This window comes from Syzygium oleosum, unplaced genomic scaffold (genome assembly GCF_021117445.2).
Source record: "Syzygium oleosum isolate NSW1041296 unplaced genomic scaffold, Sole_v2.1 Sole_v2.15, whole genome shotgun sequence".
Taxonomy (NCBI): Eukaryota; Viridiplantae; Streptophyta; class Magnoliopsida; order Myrtales; family Myrtaceae; genus Syzygium; species Syzygium oleosum.
The window spans coordinates 1,822,070-1,837,089 of record NW_026607499.1 but is presented as its reverse complement, the minus strand read 5'-3'; the positions used below and the strand labels follow the sequence as shown (position 1 = coordinate 1,837,089).

At 42.0% G+C, this 15,020-nt stretch overlaps 2 protein-coding genes across 2 annotated transcripts; both read right to left on the bottom strand.

Annotated features, from left to right (window-relative positions):
- Nucleotides 1-1,155: 1,155 nt before the first annotated feature.
- Nucleotides 1,156-3,388, bottom strand: LOC115678005 (glyoxylate/hydroxypyruvate reductase HPR3-like). Its single transcript, XM_030601274.2, has 2 exons — nt 2,841-3,388; nt 1,156-2,037 (listed from the first exon to the last, which is right to left on the bottom strand). The coding sequence occupies exons 1-2, from the start codon at nt 3,282-3,284 to the stop codon at nt 1,513-1,515; spliced, it is 969 nt and encodes a 322-aa protein (XP_030457134.2). The 5' UTR covers nt 3,285-3,388; the 3' UTR covers nt 1,156-1,512.
- A 1,447-nt stretch (nt 3,389-4,835) lies between these two features.
- Nucleotides 4,836-11,130, bottom strand: LOC115678129 (UTP:RNA uridylyltransferase 1). The gene is made up of 6 exons (XM_030601441.2): nt 9,777-11,130; nt 7,605-7,973; nt 6,548-6,771; nt 6,248-6,311; nt 5,370-5,566; nt 4,836-5,290 (listed from the first exon to the last, which is right to left on the bottom strand). The coding sequence occupies exons 1-6, from the start codon at nt 11,043-11,045 to the stop codon at nt 5,080-5,082; spliced, it is 2,334 nt and encodes a 777-aa protein (XP_030457301.2). The 5' UTR covers nt 11,046-11,130; the 3' UTR covers nt 4,836-5,079.
- Nucleotides 11,131-15,020: the final 3,890 nt, after the last annotated feature.

Here is a 15,020-nt window from a genome sequence, read left to right as displayed (position 1 = left end):
CTATTTTTCTCGAAGGAGGCTCTCAAGCAAAAGAGCAAACAAGAGAGGAATTGCATGCTCAATCAAAGACGCAGCGAGAGACTGAACGATGAGACGTGGAAGGGATTGTTTCTAGGAAGGACACCAGCTTTAGATTTTCAATAGCAATGATCCGGAGTGAGCGTAAGCCTTGCATGGAAAGAAAAAACGCAACAGTCACCACTTCTTTAGACCGGCAAAATCGCCAACCTGTAAAAAGTTGGAACTAGACCATAATCATCTCCCAAAGATAAATACCTGAAGAACAAATTTCAATGGAAACCAATACATTCCTATAAAGATTATCAAATTTCAGTCCATTGACGGTGTAAGATGTAATCAAAGACTGCTACTAGTTCATCATCTCAACCAAAAAAAGACAGCAAAACAAATCCTCAGTCCTCCAAAAAGCCCAAACGCTTTGTTTTATGAAACAAACTGACCAGTGACAACGTTCATCGCCCCGAGACAACATCCTCAGACAAACAGTTCGCTCCAAGGGAAAAGAATCCACTGCGAATTCACCAAATAGCAAAATCCAGAAGCAGGTTGTAAAACAATTAAACGAGAAGATACGATTCAAGAGGAAAAAGCCACTGCCAATTCACCGAATAGCAAAAAAATTCACGGCAAGTCGGATAGATAAAGGAAGAGAGAGAGAGAGAGAGAGGCGACAACAAGAGAGATGGAGCTTGGTCGCCCCGGGCTGGTATGCTGCTGGCGCGGGCTGAAGTGGGAGACTGAGGGAGGACGGGCAATGATGGCGGCGAGGGGTTCTTGCGATGCCGTGCGAGGAAGAGGAAAGAAGAGTAGAGGCTGAAGTCAAAAACAAGAAACTACAGTTTGGCTTTATGAAACCGGTTCCAAAACCGATCTGGTCGATCCGGTTCCCAGGTGGATTTTCACTCGAAACCGCAAACCAGACTCGTTCTCACTGGTTCCAAAAATTTGGAACCGGGAATTGGTTCTCAGACTTGTTTTTAAGACGGTCCGGTCCGGTCCGCTTTTCAGGTAGAACCGGTACGGTTGCACACCTCTAGTTCATTGCACCGTGAAACTTGCAATTTATTTTACCCCAGCGGAAGTTACACAGTTACACAGATAATTTTTCGCTTATCAAGCAATAATTTCCCTAGCTTCAATAATACAAGTCAAAATTCAGACTGCAATAGATTGTCATTAACACATAAAAGCTCGGGTGTGGCAACAGAAGCTACCATCATCGATAGCAAAATACACCGTGCCAGCAGAAGAGGGACAGTGCTGTGACAAACGGTGCCTCACATGGAGGATGTTACAATTGAGCTAATTGAGCTAATTCTACACGCTAGACATCAAAATCATACACTTACATGAGCAATTTTTACAGACAAGGCTAGTGGGAATACATAGCGAACACCCGAAATGAGTACACTCTAGAATGAGATGTAAAATTCGAATGTGTTAAGAACCTAGTTGAAGGGAAACATGATACAATTCGAACTAGGTTCTTCATCATTCATCAATGGCCGGGGTAATTAAAGGTTCATTCGAGAAGAAAGCTTCCAAATTTGCAATCATAAGTTCAGCCAAATCCTGGAAAGATTCCTTGGTGAAGACTGCTACATGCGGCGATAGGACGACATTATCCAGCGAGAGCAATTCATCGGGAACATTGGGCTCATTCTCAAACACGTCTAAACCAGCACCTCTGATTTCTCCCCGCACTAAACTCTGGACCAGTTCTTTCTCATCAACAATGGCACCACGGCCAACATTGATGAGAATTCCGTCTTTCCCAAGAGCCAAAAGGACCGACTTACCAATCATATGGCGAGTCTGCTCGGTTAGGGCACAGCAGATTATGAGAATATCACTGTCAGCTGCGAGTTCACAGACATTTCCGTAAAAAGGATACGAAACGGATGGCTTCTTTGCCCTTGAGTTGTATGATATAGGACAGCCAAAAGCCTCGAGCCTTTTTGCAACTCGTAACCCGATACTGCCGAGTCCAACAATACCAACTCGCTTGCCTACCAACTGCTGCCACAATTAATCGAAGTTAAATGAGAATCCTTGAAATATACAATTCTGTGATTGAGTAAACGACAAACATGATGAAATATAAACTTCACTTTGAATCTTCGATTCAATCCCGAGACAGTAACAAGGGACGATAAATCCAAAAATAGCTCTAATCCACGATTCAGATAACACATATATGCAATTTAGTCCGTCGACAGTTCTTTCGCTAGCGGCAAAGAACAAAGCCAAAAAGAAATGGGATCCTAGTCCAGAAAGCAACTCTGTGCTCTTTCCCATTTCTTTTGTTCCTAGGCTTTCAAGTCTTTTTCTTTAAGTACCCGCATTAATCTCATTCGGGCGACGGAAGTCCTCAATCTCACCAAAACCAGCCAATCACCGGGGCCGGAGCAGAGGTAACCCCATCCCTATAGAGATGTTTATGCCGGGACCGGAGTCTATGACCGTCCTTCCCGACGCACAAGGTCTAAGCTATCGAGCATTAACCAGCCCGGCCAACAAACCCCACTTGGATTCTCGACCATACGAATTACATTTCAGAAAACCACACAACGAAAGCACTACATTCTGCAGCAAGAATGGCATCAGGAAACGTGAAAACCATACGAATTACATCTCAGAAAACCACACAACGAAAGCACCGCATTCTGCAAGAATGGCATCATGAAACGCGAAAACCATACGAATTACAGCTCAGAAAACCACACAACGAAAGCACTGCATTGTGCCAAAAATGGCATCTTGAAAAACAAGAGGGGACAAACAAACGAATGAAAACAACGGGAACTGATAAATTCGACCTTCGACCCGAGAGCGAAGTCCCCCTCCTTAGCCCAGAGCCCCCGCCGCACGAACCGATCGGCGGCCGAGACCCTCCGGATCACGTCGAGCGCCAGCGCGACGGCCGCGTCGGCGACGTCGTCGGAGAACACCTCGCCGGCGTTGGCGACGGCGACGCCGCGGCGGCGGCACTCGGGGAGGTCGATGTGGTTGAGGCCGGCGCTGGTGGTGACGACGACGCGGAGGGAGGGGAGGAGGTCGAGGAGGCCGGCGGTGACCCGGGTGGCGGCGGAGCAGAGGAGGGCCGGGGCGGAGCGGGCGTGGGTGGAGAGGAAGGCGGGGAGGGGGAGCGGGGACTCCCAGGCGCGGAGGACGGCGAACTTGGCGGCGAACGGGTCGCCGTAGCGGATGAGCCCCGGCTTGATGACCAGGAGCTGGGGGAGGTCGCGACGGCGCATCTCCATCGTCCGATTGGTGGGTGTGGTCGGTGAGCTCGGCGATGGAGTTCAGAGAGTGACGGCGACGATTACCAAATAGTACCGACGTTTCCCAATTTTGCCTCTGTCGCAATTACTCACCCATTTGATGGGTTAGTCGGGTCGAATCGAAAACGGTCCGATCCAAATTGATTAATTTAAACCGTTTTGACTTATCTTCGTTCAATACAAATCTGATAACATATATCTGATTAGACTCGACCCATAGCTAATATATACCCGACCAGACACATATTACTAAAACGTTTCTATATTTAATTTAATTTAGAAAAATTTATACCCAAATTGACGTGAGAGAGTGAATGATTGAATGAGGTCAAGAAAAGGTGGAGAGAATCGTAGAAGTGGGTTGATTATAAGTAAGTTGTGATGTCCACATCTTCATGAAGTTCCGAAGGCTTTTGCTTTTTTTCGTGAAGACTCTGGAACGTCTGCAGAACTTGAGGCGATATCAGTAAAACTCGATTCATTTTTTTTTTCGTGAATCCATTTAACACACATATATTTTGGGCTTCATCATTTTAAATCAATTTATAACTCATTTACCGAATACAATTAAGTCATATAACAACATAGTTCATCAAATATGAGTTAATAAATAGGTTTATCTAACCCATTTTGACAGATTAAACGTTTAACATGGCAAAACCCAATGGACGACACATGGACAATCGGCGGCCAAATTGCAATGAATAGTAATGGAAAGTAAAATTAGCATAGCGATATGGACTTAGGGGTTTCTGTAAAGTCGAAAATTGTTTTGATAAATATGTTCAATGATATCACTTTAGGATTTTTCATGCTATTAATCTTGTTTTTATTGATCGGAAAGAACGAGGTCACGTTCTTTTTTTTTAAAATTCTCCTTTTTTTTTTTTTTTTTTTTTTTTTTTTCTTAGTTTTTTTTTAAAAAATTTTTCCCCCTTTTTTTTTTTTCCCCGGTTTATTAAATAACTCAAATTGTCATAAGTGATGATACATATACTCAATAATTGTCCTCGATAGTTATAAATTTCATGTAAATCCCTCTAAAATACAAGCTAGTGAACATAGTCTTGAAAGATTAATCAACTTATTGTCCGTAACTCTCCATAAAACATCGTAAACGATCTTAATTTATTGTAAATCCTTTTTTTTTCCTATTCTTAATCAGTGACCTCCATTATCATAATGTCCTCTCATAGTTTATAAACTTAAAGGTCCTGTAAGTAAATAATCGTCCTACGCTTTTTAAGTTTTCTTAATCAATAGTAGCATTGGCTATGGTCCATAAATTTTCTTAAAGGCTCTATCAGTGAATAATCGTCGTACATTATAATTTTCCTTAATCAATAGTAATATTGGCAATAGCCCATAATTTTCCTTAAATGTTTGTAAGATTATCTTTTTAAAATCGGTTGATTTTTTCTCCTTTTGATCCATCGGTCCAGTTTACGAAAACTGAGAGAAAACATGGAGAAAACTGAGAGAAAGATAATTTCAATTTACCACAGAAAATATGTAAGATGAAGATAGAGATTATTCTAAAACGGCTTTTTATGTAGATTAGTCTTATGAATATTACAATTGACACAACCCAATAAAAACCTTCATGTAGAAGTCCGCAAGCAAAAACTAGAAAAAGGCAATCATACTTTGAATACAGACTCTATGAACAAAGGCAAGGTCCCAATCAAAATCTAGAAAGAGAGGGCTGGCTTTACAGGTTAGATAAGATGCACGAAATTTACATTATCAACCTGGCTTAAATTAAGCACCGCGTTCATGAGGCGATGTATGGTTCGAACAGCGTCACACAGGGGTTCGGATCATACTGCATGATCTCGGCGGCACGTTCGAACTCCTCCCGCAGTACTTTGATGCTGAACTTGTCCACGACTCTTCCCAGGTCATGCGAGACGTCGAATGGATCTTCTATGCAGATCAGATGCCGATCGTTCCCGATTCTCCTTGTCCAGTCCTTAGTCCGCTTGCTGCACACATTAGGCATGATGAATGACAGTTCCGCTAACTGTAACCGGCTTCATCAAAGCACGTGTATCTAAATCTCACCTGAGCAAGCTCCCGGTGCGAACGGATATGACGGTATTTGTGTAATCGTGACGATATGCCCAATAATGAAAAAATGCCCACACCAACTGCGCAATGGTTTCCCTGTTATGTGATCCAAAGTCACAGAGCTCCTCCACTTTATCAAAGAAAGCGCATTCTATATTATCAACAGTGACAGCGTACGTTGCCTCCATCTCCTGCGCTAGCAAAAACACATGACATGAAGAAATGCAAGTGCACAACTAAGATGATTAGCAATGGAATTGTAACTTCGTACACAGGTAGAACAAGCTGATAAACTATGTAATCCAATACTATATCCCAAATAAAAACAATCAACTCTCAATCTGAAAGGCAAACCTCGAAAGTGCAGAGAGCAAAACATTGCAAAGAAGGTAGAAGGACTCGAGAAAGAATGATCAAACAAAACAGAATTTATTAAAGAGGACAGAAGACAAATGAGTGGTTGTTGAGAAATACTGCATTCCCGTCATAAAGAAAACTGCTGCCTAGCAACATTTCATCAACCCTACTTCAGAATTGAATAAAAATCAGTGTGCGATTTCAGCTATTTCACCACACCATCTCATCCACTGTCAACGTGCCATTCACAAGATTCAACAGCTTACAATCTTAAACATAAGGGATAAACATAATGTTGACAGTAAAATTGATGAACTGAAACAAGAAAGAAGTTTGTCCATTTATATCACTTCAATATGCCACGAACTCCTCGTTAATGAGTGAGTCAGATATTTCGAGATTTTGGAAACATGGGACAGCATCAGTAGTACAATTCTAGAAAGGAGAACTTATGAAGAGAGACAAAGGAGAGAGAATCAAATTCATCAAAACGCGGAAGCAAATACAGTCCATACCTGTAAGCATGGAAGAATAGCAGGTCTACGTAGTTGTAAGAAGTGAATGCACATCAGCACATACCTGCATGAGTAACATGTCAATTGGCTAACAAAAAACAATAGTGAGGAAATATAAATCTAAAGCTCGTTCTCACTAGTTGCTAAACCATAGAGTTTCCTTGGATTTTACTCAAAGAGCCCTGTTCCCCAAAACACATGGTAAGGCTGACTGAGTCTAATAACAGCCATAGCCTAGACGTTTTCGTAATTGTCACATCAGTATATTGAAACAGAAAAATCCACAAACTGCTGACTCACGCATAGCTGGATAATGTGCCTTGATAAGTTTCATTTACTCCTCTGGATTTCGCCCAATGTTTCACAATAAATGCCAACTGCCGCAATCTCACATCTATTTGGGCATAATCTCGCAGAAGCTTCGTATTAACAACCGCCAAGACATTGTTAATGCATATATCACAAGATATTCCTGTCGCTGGATCTTTAAGCTTTACTATGGGGACCCTAGCACGTGTTAGTGCCTGTAAGAAATTTCAAGTTGAGGAATTGAAATGTGTCAGCAAGTAGACCTGAAAGCAAGTCAAACATATCACTGTAACATATCTAAAGTGATAAAATTTATCTAAGGGCTATGTACACTGAAACATGCGGGTGGTAGAACTATGGACTCCTCAGGCAGTTAGCATTGAATCACAGAACAAAGTATAAGGTAAAATAGAAATAAGAGCTAGTATTCATTCAGGATGCCTGAGGGAATTTATGTTTAAGGTGTCATCTTCCAGCTAATTAAACCTAGCGTGGGTGTAAAGTTTCACTCCGGCCTAACAAGACGAAGTAGTGTCAGATGGCAAGAGCTCTACTTTCCATGCAGACAACTTCTATGCAGAAGTACTACTGCTGATATACCACAGATGACTGTATCACCCAACCGATGCCCCCGAAAAAAACTGCATCACCCAATCACATTTAAGAAGAACAAAGTGGCAAGAGAACGTATGTATGTGTTCATGCATAAAGAAGATTACTCCAGGTCCAGACACACCAAAACATAAGATGATCAAAAGGGGGATATACGAGATACCAAGCGCACAAAGAAACTGCAAAACAAAATCGGGACATGAAATAAAACTGGTTAAGGGACTCTATATTCTACTCTAAGCCAGCACTCAAACATCCTTTCGAATAAATTAATTAACATGACAACTTTAAGGTCATTTTCGTTTAAAAATACTCTCTTGTGAAAGAATCAGAATTTTCTCCAGCAATTGAAATATCATAAAGGCAGATATTCCATTTATCCCCTAGCATCACAAATATGGGGACACTTCAGCAAAAGGAAAGCAACTCGATTCACCTGCACATCTTCTAAATTATCTGATTCCAATATGTCTGCTAATTTCAGTATAACCTCTGATTTATCAATGTCGGCATCCTGAATAGCAAGGCACACATCAATATCACTCTTGCAAACCCCAAAAGAGCTGGCACATGATCCATACAGGTATAACTTAGCTTCTGGCCACTCTTTGCTGACTAATTTCTCCAACAATGTCAACAACTGCTTCTGCTTAGCCTTTTCTTCTTCAGGTGGTATCAAGAAATCATAAATTGCAAGAAAGGGAGCATTCAGCCTGTCTATGTCCCAGCGACACTCCATTGAGCTTTTAAAGATCCTCATTCGCTGTGTAAGCAGCCTTTGTCCTCTGGAATCTGACCTGAAATCCTGGTAATGGCATGTGCAAATTCAAGTGAACCCAAAATTCTTCTTGATATATTTTGAGAGAAGTATGTAGCCTGTACTTTGGATAAATAAAAGCTACCCCATCAATTCACAAAGCCTACAGTTTGCCATCCGATAATATTGTTTATTACACCTTTTAGTTCTATGTTTTAAAAACCATGCCAATGTCTAACGCAATGACTCAAAAGCCTGTGTTATTGTATTAAATATGCATTTAAAAACACAAAAATTGAGCAAAAACCTTGATAGGGAGCAAAGATACAACAATTGGGGGAAAACGGTGAACTGGGATTCCAATGAAATTCAGTCTGTATTTCGCATAAAGGAAATTATATCAGAAGGAAAGACCATCCTATTACACAAAACTACAAGGTACTTAGAAAAATCCTTCTTCAAAACAGGAAGGTACAATAAGAATGACAATAGTCGGAAAAAAGAAGAACCTCCCCCAACCACAGTAAATAAAATACGTGGGCTTTTACAATAAATCTACTTACGTATTTGATTTTTCAATAAAGCTACCAGTTGTCATGCATTTTCCAAACTCATGAAAAACACAGGTTCTTGTCTCATAAAACTACTTATATACCCATATAAGCCAATTGCATACTATAGAAAATTGACATGAATTCAATTCTTGGCTTGTCTTAATCAATTTTCCAGGCACAAAATCACGTAAGATGTCAATTTTTACTTATATACGGAAAATTTAATACTATCATAACTAAATTCGTAAAAATGAACTGAATACATAGAATCCTCTCAATTTCTCTCTAGATAGTAAGAGCACAGAAATAGCATTACTAGATATTCATTTTTCACAAGATTATTTAGTTTAAGAGTCATAATTCAATTTGCAACTTTCTCAATCAAAACATATTTGAGGTAAACTCATGATGACCTCAATTGTAGATCCTATCACAATCATGCCAGGTTTTCACATGTACTTTTTGACTCATCCACATCCGGCGCCATACTCTTCCCGCTTATATTAGTATCAAAATTTCCGATCTAATTTCTTTAAATACTAAAGCCCCTGATGTAATTAAACCACCATTCCACTTGAGCACTCATGATGACGTCATTTTTAGATCCTATCGCAATCATTTCGGTAATATTTCCAGACAAATATCATCCACATCTGGCGCCATGCTCTTCCCTTTCCATATTACTATCAAACTTCCCGTATCTTTTTTTTTTTTTCCTGAACAGTAAAGCCCCCTACCTAAAAAGTCACCATTCTACCAGAGCAGTAATCACATATTACTTTTTCTTTACTTTTTAAGTAAATAAAATAAATCAAAATCATCAGAAGAACAATTAACATATTTTAACATCTTGACCACTGCCGTAATATAAATGAAGTGGCACCAAATAGGCATAATGACACGCTCTACTGCTCGCCCTACATCGGCAAGGCCCGCAACAAGTTTGAATCATGCCCCGTAAGGACAAAATTACATCTAATTATGCCATTGAAGCATATGTCAAGAAAGAGGAATAAGAATCATGCCTCAGACTATCCAGTTATTAAAGCTTCCTCTACTAAATCACGGCTGTTGATCGAATACAAGTTCAGCAGACATTATTTAGGAAATAATCACAAAAGCTCTTCACACAAGTTAACTTTATTTACGAAAATAAATAAATAAATGCTTTGATCTCAGTTTCAAATAAAAGATTGATATGCACCACATTCAACTCAGAAACCCTCCCCACACACTAAAACTTACACCACCGAAAACACACTCAAACATATTAAATGAGAAGCACAAAGAGTGTCACCTTTTCTCGATGACTCCGGTGCTGCTTTTTCTCGTTTTTCTCATCAACTTCGTCCTCAAGCAAATCATCAAGCTCATCAGCACCTACTTTACCGGCTCTCCTCATCGCGACCCCCTCTCCTTCCCCTTCACCTTTGCCGTCGTTCTCAGCAGCTGCAGAGCGCAGAGCAACAGACTCCTCTACGTTCGAGGCAGAAACTGACCGAAGGTTACTCCCAGTAGGTGGACCAGGGCGATCAAGCTGCTCGCTGAGCTGCGTCCCCCCTGAATTTCTGCTAGGCATTCTATGATCATCGAACTGAAATCTCCTCGCTATCACATCCCCGTCACTTGAACTCACATTCCTACGATTCCACTCACTCCGATTATTCTTTTCCCCATCCACATTGCGCTCAAAATCTGTTCTCCTATTACCAAGACCCGAATTCCCTCTCCCGCTCGGATTCGCCGGGAACCCTGGCGGCATATGCCTATCATTCCCCACGTGGTTCTGCTTTCCCCGACCGACCGCTCGCCTCTCCCGCTCACCAAGCTCGCTATTCCCACGCCGAGGAGCATTGACATTAGCGCTCGAATTCCCTCGCAGATTAAACTGCCTATTCTTCTCAAACCTATCACTGCTTCTACTACCGGAACCTATGTTAGGCTCTCTTGCAGAATCAAAAACCGAATTTTTAATCGAAACGACCTCGGAAGGTATAATTTTAGGAGGAATAGAGCCAAACTGCAGACTCTGCTCCTGCTGATGGCGCTGCAGCTGCTGCGCCCGCTGCTGCTGCTGCTGCTGCTGCAGTTGCAGTTGCTTCAGCTGTTGAGCGAGATTGTGCGGGGCAACCCCTCTCTCGTCGAACCCTCCGAGCCCCAGTCTCCTGAAATCGTCGAGCGGAAGTCCCTGATTGTGATGATTCGCGGGCGACTGGCTCCCCCCGGGGGGAGCGAGCCCGAAGAAGCCGTGCGGGTAGAGAGAGGGAGGCGACACGGCGGCGGCGTGGTGGTGGTGGTGGTGGTGGCCGTGGTGGGGTGGCCACGGCGGCGGGGAGGAGAAATCGTGGCCGTTGGGGGGCGGCCCGGGGAAGGCGATCGTGGGGCCGACGGCGGCGACGGCCGGGTCGAGGGTCAGGTTCAGCGGCTGGGGCTGCGGGTGCGGGTGCGGGTGCTGGAGCTGGGGCTGGGGATGGTGGGGCCGGCGGAGGAGGGACAGGAGGAACTCGCCGCCGTTCGCCGAGCTCCCCGGAGGAGGCTCGTCGCGTCCGCCGCCGCCGCCGCCCATGGTGGTGGGTTGGCCCCGAGGTTTTCAGTGTTGCCGTCTACTCGTCCACGCTGAAGCGGGGGGGGGGGGGGGGGGGATGTCAAAACTGGGGAAGAACTAATGACGGAAAGTGGAGATATTTTTCTTTTGTCTTTTTCTGCTCTTTTTATTTTTAATTTATTTTTTCATATTTTTTTTTGGGTGGAATTCTTAACTTTCGAATTTTTCTTTAAATTTTTTATGGAAGGTTGCTTAGGGAGGAAGGTGTTACTGTAGTGCGGTCCGTTTTGGCTGCTCTAATAACTCTACTTACTTCTACCTAGTCATACCAGCGAATAGGATTGTTTTGTAATTCAAGAAAGCTAGGGTCTGAAGTCTAAATTCGTATTGGATTCTTGAAAAATTCGGATCATCCGGAAAAGAGGCGATGGGTTTACGACGCCGATCGCTCTGAAGATCAATCTCATGATGATTAGGGTCCGGAAAAAGTGGGATGAGCGAACTGGGCTTTGTGAGAATGCTACTTGATTGTTTAATTGCGACCCGTGGGGCGGCATTTGCGATTTATTTACTTTCCTTTTTGGAGTGTAGTAATCCAAGAAGAAGCTTTGGTTTTTTATGCTGTTGTATTAATATATTCACTTTTCGGATAATATAATAGCAAAAAAAAAACGATCCGTTTGAGGATAATACTCATTTTATTTTTATTTTATCTCACAATATACGTTGACTTCCTAGAAGAAGAAAAATTCAGAATTCACATCTTGTATTCATGAGCCATTAGATTTATCGAGTACGATTTTGCCTTTTTGACAGCTACGGAGATCATTTAGCCGGAGCACCGGCAATCTTTGTGAAATGTTCGAATAGATGGCCGGGATGAAAAGTTACGATGTTTCTCTAAAAAATAAAGAATTTCGATCAAAGTGATTCTTGAGGCGACGGAGAGCTTATAACATTGTAACCAGATATTCGTGCCTTGCAGTCTTAATTTTCATAATCGTAATTTTCCCGACACCTATAAGACCAAAAAATAATTGCCCGTCTTCTTCTTCGTTTTCGTCAAACCGTCGTTCAATTTCTTTCCTTCTTCAGGGTAGACAATCACGCCGTTTACTTAAATGGAATGGGAAATCGCGAAGTTCCCTTTAGAACATGGTAAAACCGAACGTTTCCCTCTCCTTAGAACCACCCTAGGATTGAGAAAAAATAAAAAATAATTTTTTTTAAGCCACCATAGCCGACTAAACGGCAAGTTCATAGCACTGTCGACACCTAATTTTTTACCAGGGTTTTTACCAAATTCTTCGCTAAAAATCGATTGCATCGAGATTTCGATCGAAGGGGTACAATTAAATCATGCTCCGTGTGAGCTTTCCAACAATACCTAATGTTAGACATGGCCACGATTCGGAACCGGCCGGTTCCGGTTCGTGGCCATGTATGAACCGGCGGTTTCGGGCCGGTTCCGATTCTAGCCCGGTTCGGAACCGGCCGGTAAAAATTTAAAAAATAATGAATTATCAAATTATGAAATAATGAATTATTCAACATAAAATATAATCAAAATGTACATTGTAATCAAATTTGGGGAAAAAAAAGATAAAAGAATGAATTTTTTTTTTGAACGGGCCCGAAACCGGCGGTTCCGGGCTGGTTCCAAAATTGTTGGAACCGGAACAGGGCCCGTAGGCCACGGGCCGGTTCCAAACCGTGGGCCCAGTCAACGGGCCGGTACTGGGTTTGACCCGGGCCGGTTCCGGGCTGGTTTCGGGCCGAAACCGGCCCGTGGCCATGTCTACCTAATGTGGCCAAACCAGATTGGCGGAGCACCGGAAATCGCAACTTTTGGCCGTAGCCGCATGATCTCATAGTTGCCAGGAAAATTACGATCATAAAAAATCGAGTTTCGAGATACGAAGAACTGATTATAAGACCTTGTGAGTTTGAGATGCTTGGGGCGCGAGCTTTCGCTGGGTTCGAAAATCGGGGTCGATTGGACGCTGAATGAGAAAAAAAATTAAAGAAAAAACAGGTGGTCAAAGCTTGAGTTTGCTTAGCATTCATGTTTCTCTCTCATCCTGCTTGGTGTTCCCAATGGAGGAGGGCCAGCTTGCTTCCAATAAATCTTGTGCTTTAACTTTTTCATCCATGTTTATGTTGAGAAAACAACAACCAGCACCACCATTTCTTCATTCTTGGCAGCAGGCCACCGCCATTAGTTTCCCTCAGTTGCGGCAGCAACCTCTGGGAATCAGGACTGAATAGGTTACCTAATCTTCTTGTTCATCTTAGAGAAACACCGACAGGCCGCGACATTTCTTTCATTCGAGTGCGTTAGTTTCGCCCTTAACATATAATCGTTTCGGTGAAGATAGAGTGTTGTCTGAACTCGTTGAGATTATTTTCCTAGACATTGGATATATTGAGCTATATATAGAAATGAACCTCCATGATGCTTAGTTCTATACTCGTGAAGAACGTATAAGCCTGCTCTACTACATTTTTTTTGTAGTCGCCCTCAAAACTCATTGATGGTGTGCCCAACTTCTTGTTATTTATTCTCATTGGTCGTTTCCCAAGAAATAAATCGTCTATCTACTTAGAATTCTATTCCTTAACGAGCTTTTCATCCCTCCAATTCCTTGAAAGATATCATTGTGAAGCAGGAACTCAGGAACACATTCAACTTAGGGAGGAATGGGACGTAGAGCAGCATGTCTGTAGTTTGTCATGAAAAAGAAAGGAGCTGGTATCCTAGCCTGAACTAGAGTGCAGTGTAACTGAAGGTTCTGCTACCTAGGAAAGGAAGAGCTATGTCCGTTGCTCTTTGTATTCTATGTTCCCTTCAAGCTTGAAAAGATGACGATACTGGTGTGGTGGTAGAAACAATACAAGGAGCATGATCATCTTCCTTGTCTCTCATACTCTTTTCAAGTTCTGATCCTCAGGCCTTCATTTATCGTTTTTTGTCTTTTTCATGATCGTTGATTCTGACTTTAGATAACTTGTTTGGAGATTGAAATGAATTCTCACGGCAGCAATTTTCAAAGTGCTTTGAGCTGTGAAGGTAGCAGCATATTTCTCTGGAATTGTAGTAGCTGTTGTTTATTTGAAAGTTGCCGCTCAATATGGTACTACAGGTCCAACTTAGGTAGTTGAATGGTTTCACAGGTCTAGATCATGGCTGTATTGCTGAGTCTTAACTCCAATGTGTTAGGAATTTTCTTTGTACGATGTTGATGGACGAATGCAACTTGAAGTTTGTTCCCTGATGGGATGTGTAGGGTCTAGTTTTGCCAATGCTTCAGAGTTCAGATCCCAACTATGGTTGGTTGCTTTAGCCTTCTCTCAGAAAAAAGAACACAAAACATAACCAAAATAGCAGTAGTACTTGTGTCAGTTGTGCATAGCACTCTTTTCACTGGAGTAAAATGTTCTTTGAATCACTATTGATTATCCCTATGGCGTTTATGCTTGAAATGACACGTAGATATTTGTAGAACTGTAAAATTTCTTATGATAGTTTTTTCAAGAAACAGCTAACAAGGTATGATGGAGAGAACAGAAGTTTCCATTTCAGTCAGAGTTTGGAAACACGAAAATTCAGGTTGGATATTGACTCACTGAGGGCATACGAAGAAGACTTTTGGATAGCACGTGACACCTACTACTTAGAATACACTTCCATCTGATTACGGGAAAAAAAAAATGCACTACCATCTGTTTTCCAGTCAGTAATAGGAGGAGGAGCAAAGAGTCAGCTGTAGCTTGTTACCTCCTTGTGCTAAGTTAGATCCGAAGTGCAGTGCCATTCAATGATTTAGCTGTAGATGCAGAATCATTAGTGATGGCATTACTGGAGTGATTCCAACTCTCTGAACTTTATATACGAATGCACTTGGAAGTTATCATCAATAATCAACGTTTGCTTGTCAAATTTTCCTTGAATATTGTTGAGCATTCACAATTTATTCAGATGTTCAAGTTGGAGGT

Excerpts from the sequence above, each read along its gene's own strand:
- LOC115678129 (XM_030601441.2), bottom strand. The coding sequence starts at position 11,045 with ATGGGCGGCGGCGGCGGCGGACGCGACGAGCCTCCTCCGGGGAGCTCG. Across the intron at positions 7,974-9,776 it reads ACCGGAGTCATCGAGAAAAG|GATTTCAGGTCAGATTCCAG; the intron begins GTGACACTCTTT and ends TGCCATTACCAG. Across the intron at positions 5,291-5,369 it reads CGCACCGGGAGCTTGCTCAG|CAAGCGGACTAAGGACTGGA; the intron begins GTGAGATTTAGA and ends TAATGTGTGCAG.
- LOC115678005 (XM_030601274.2), bottom strand. The coding sequence starts at position 3,284 with ATGGAGATGCGCCGTCGCGACCTCCCCCAGCTCCTGGTCATCAAGCCG. Across the intron at positions 2,038-2,840 it reads ACTTCGCTCTCGGGTCGAAG|TTGGTAGGCAAGCGAGTTGG; the intron begins GTCGAATTTATC and ends TTGTGGCAGCAG.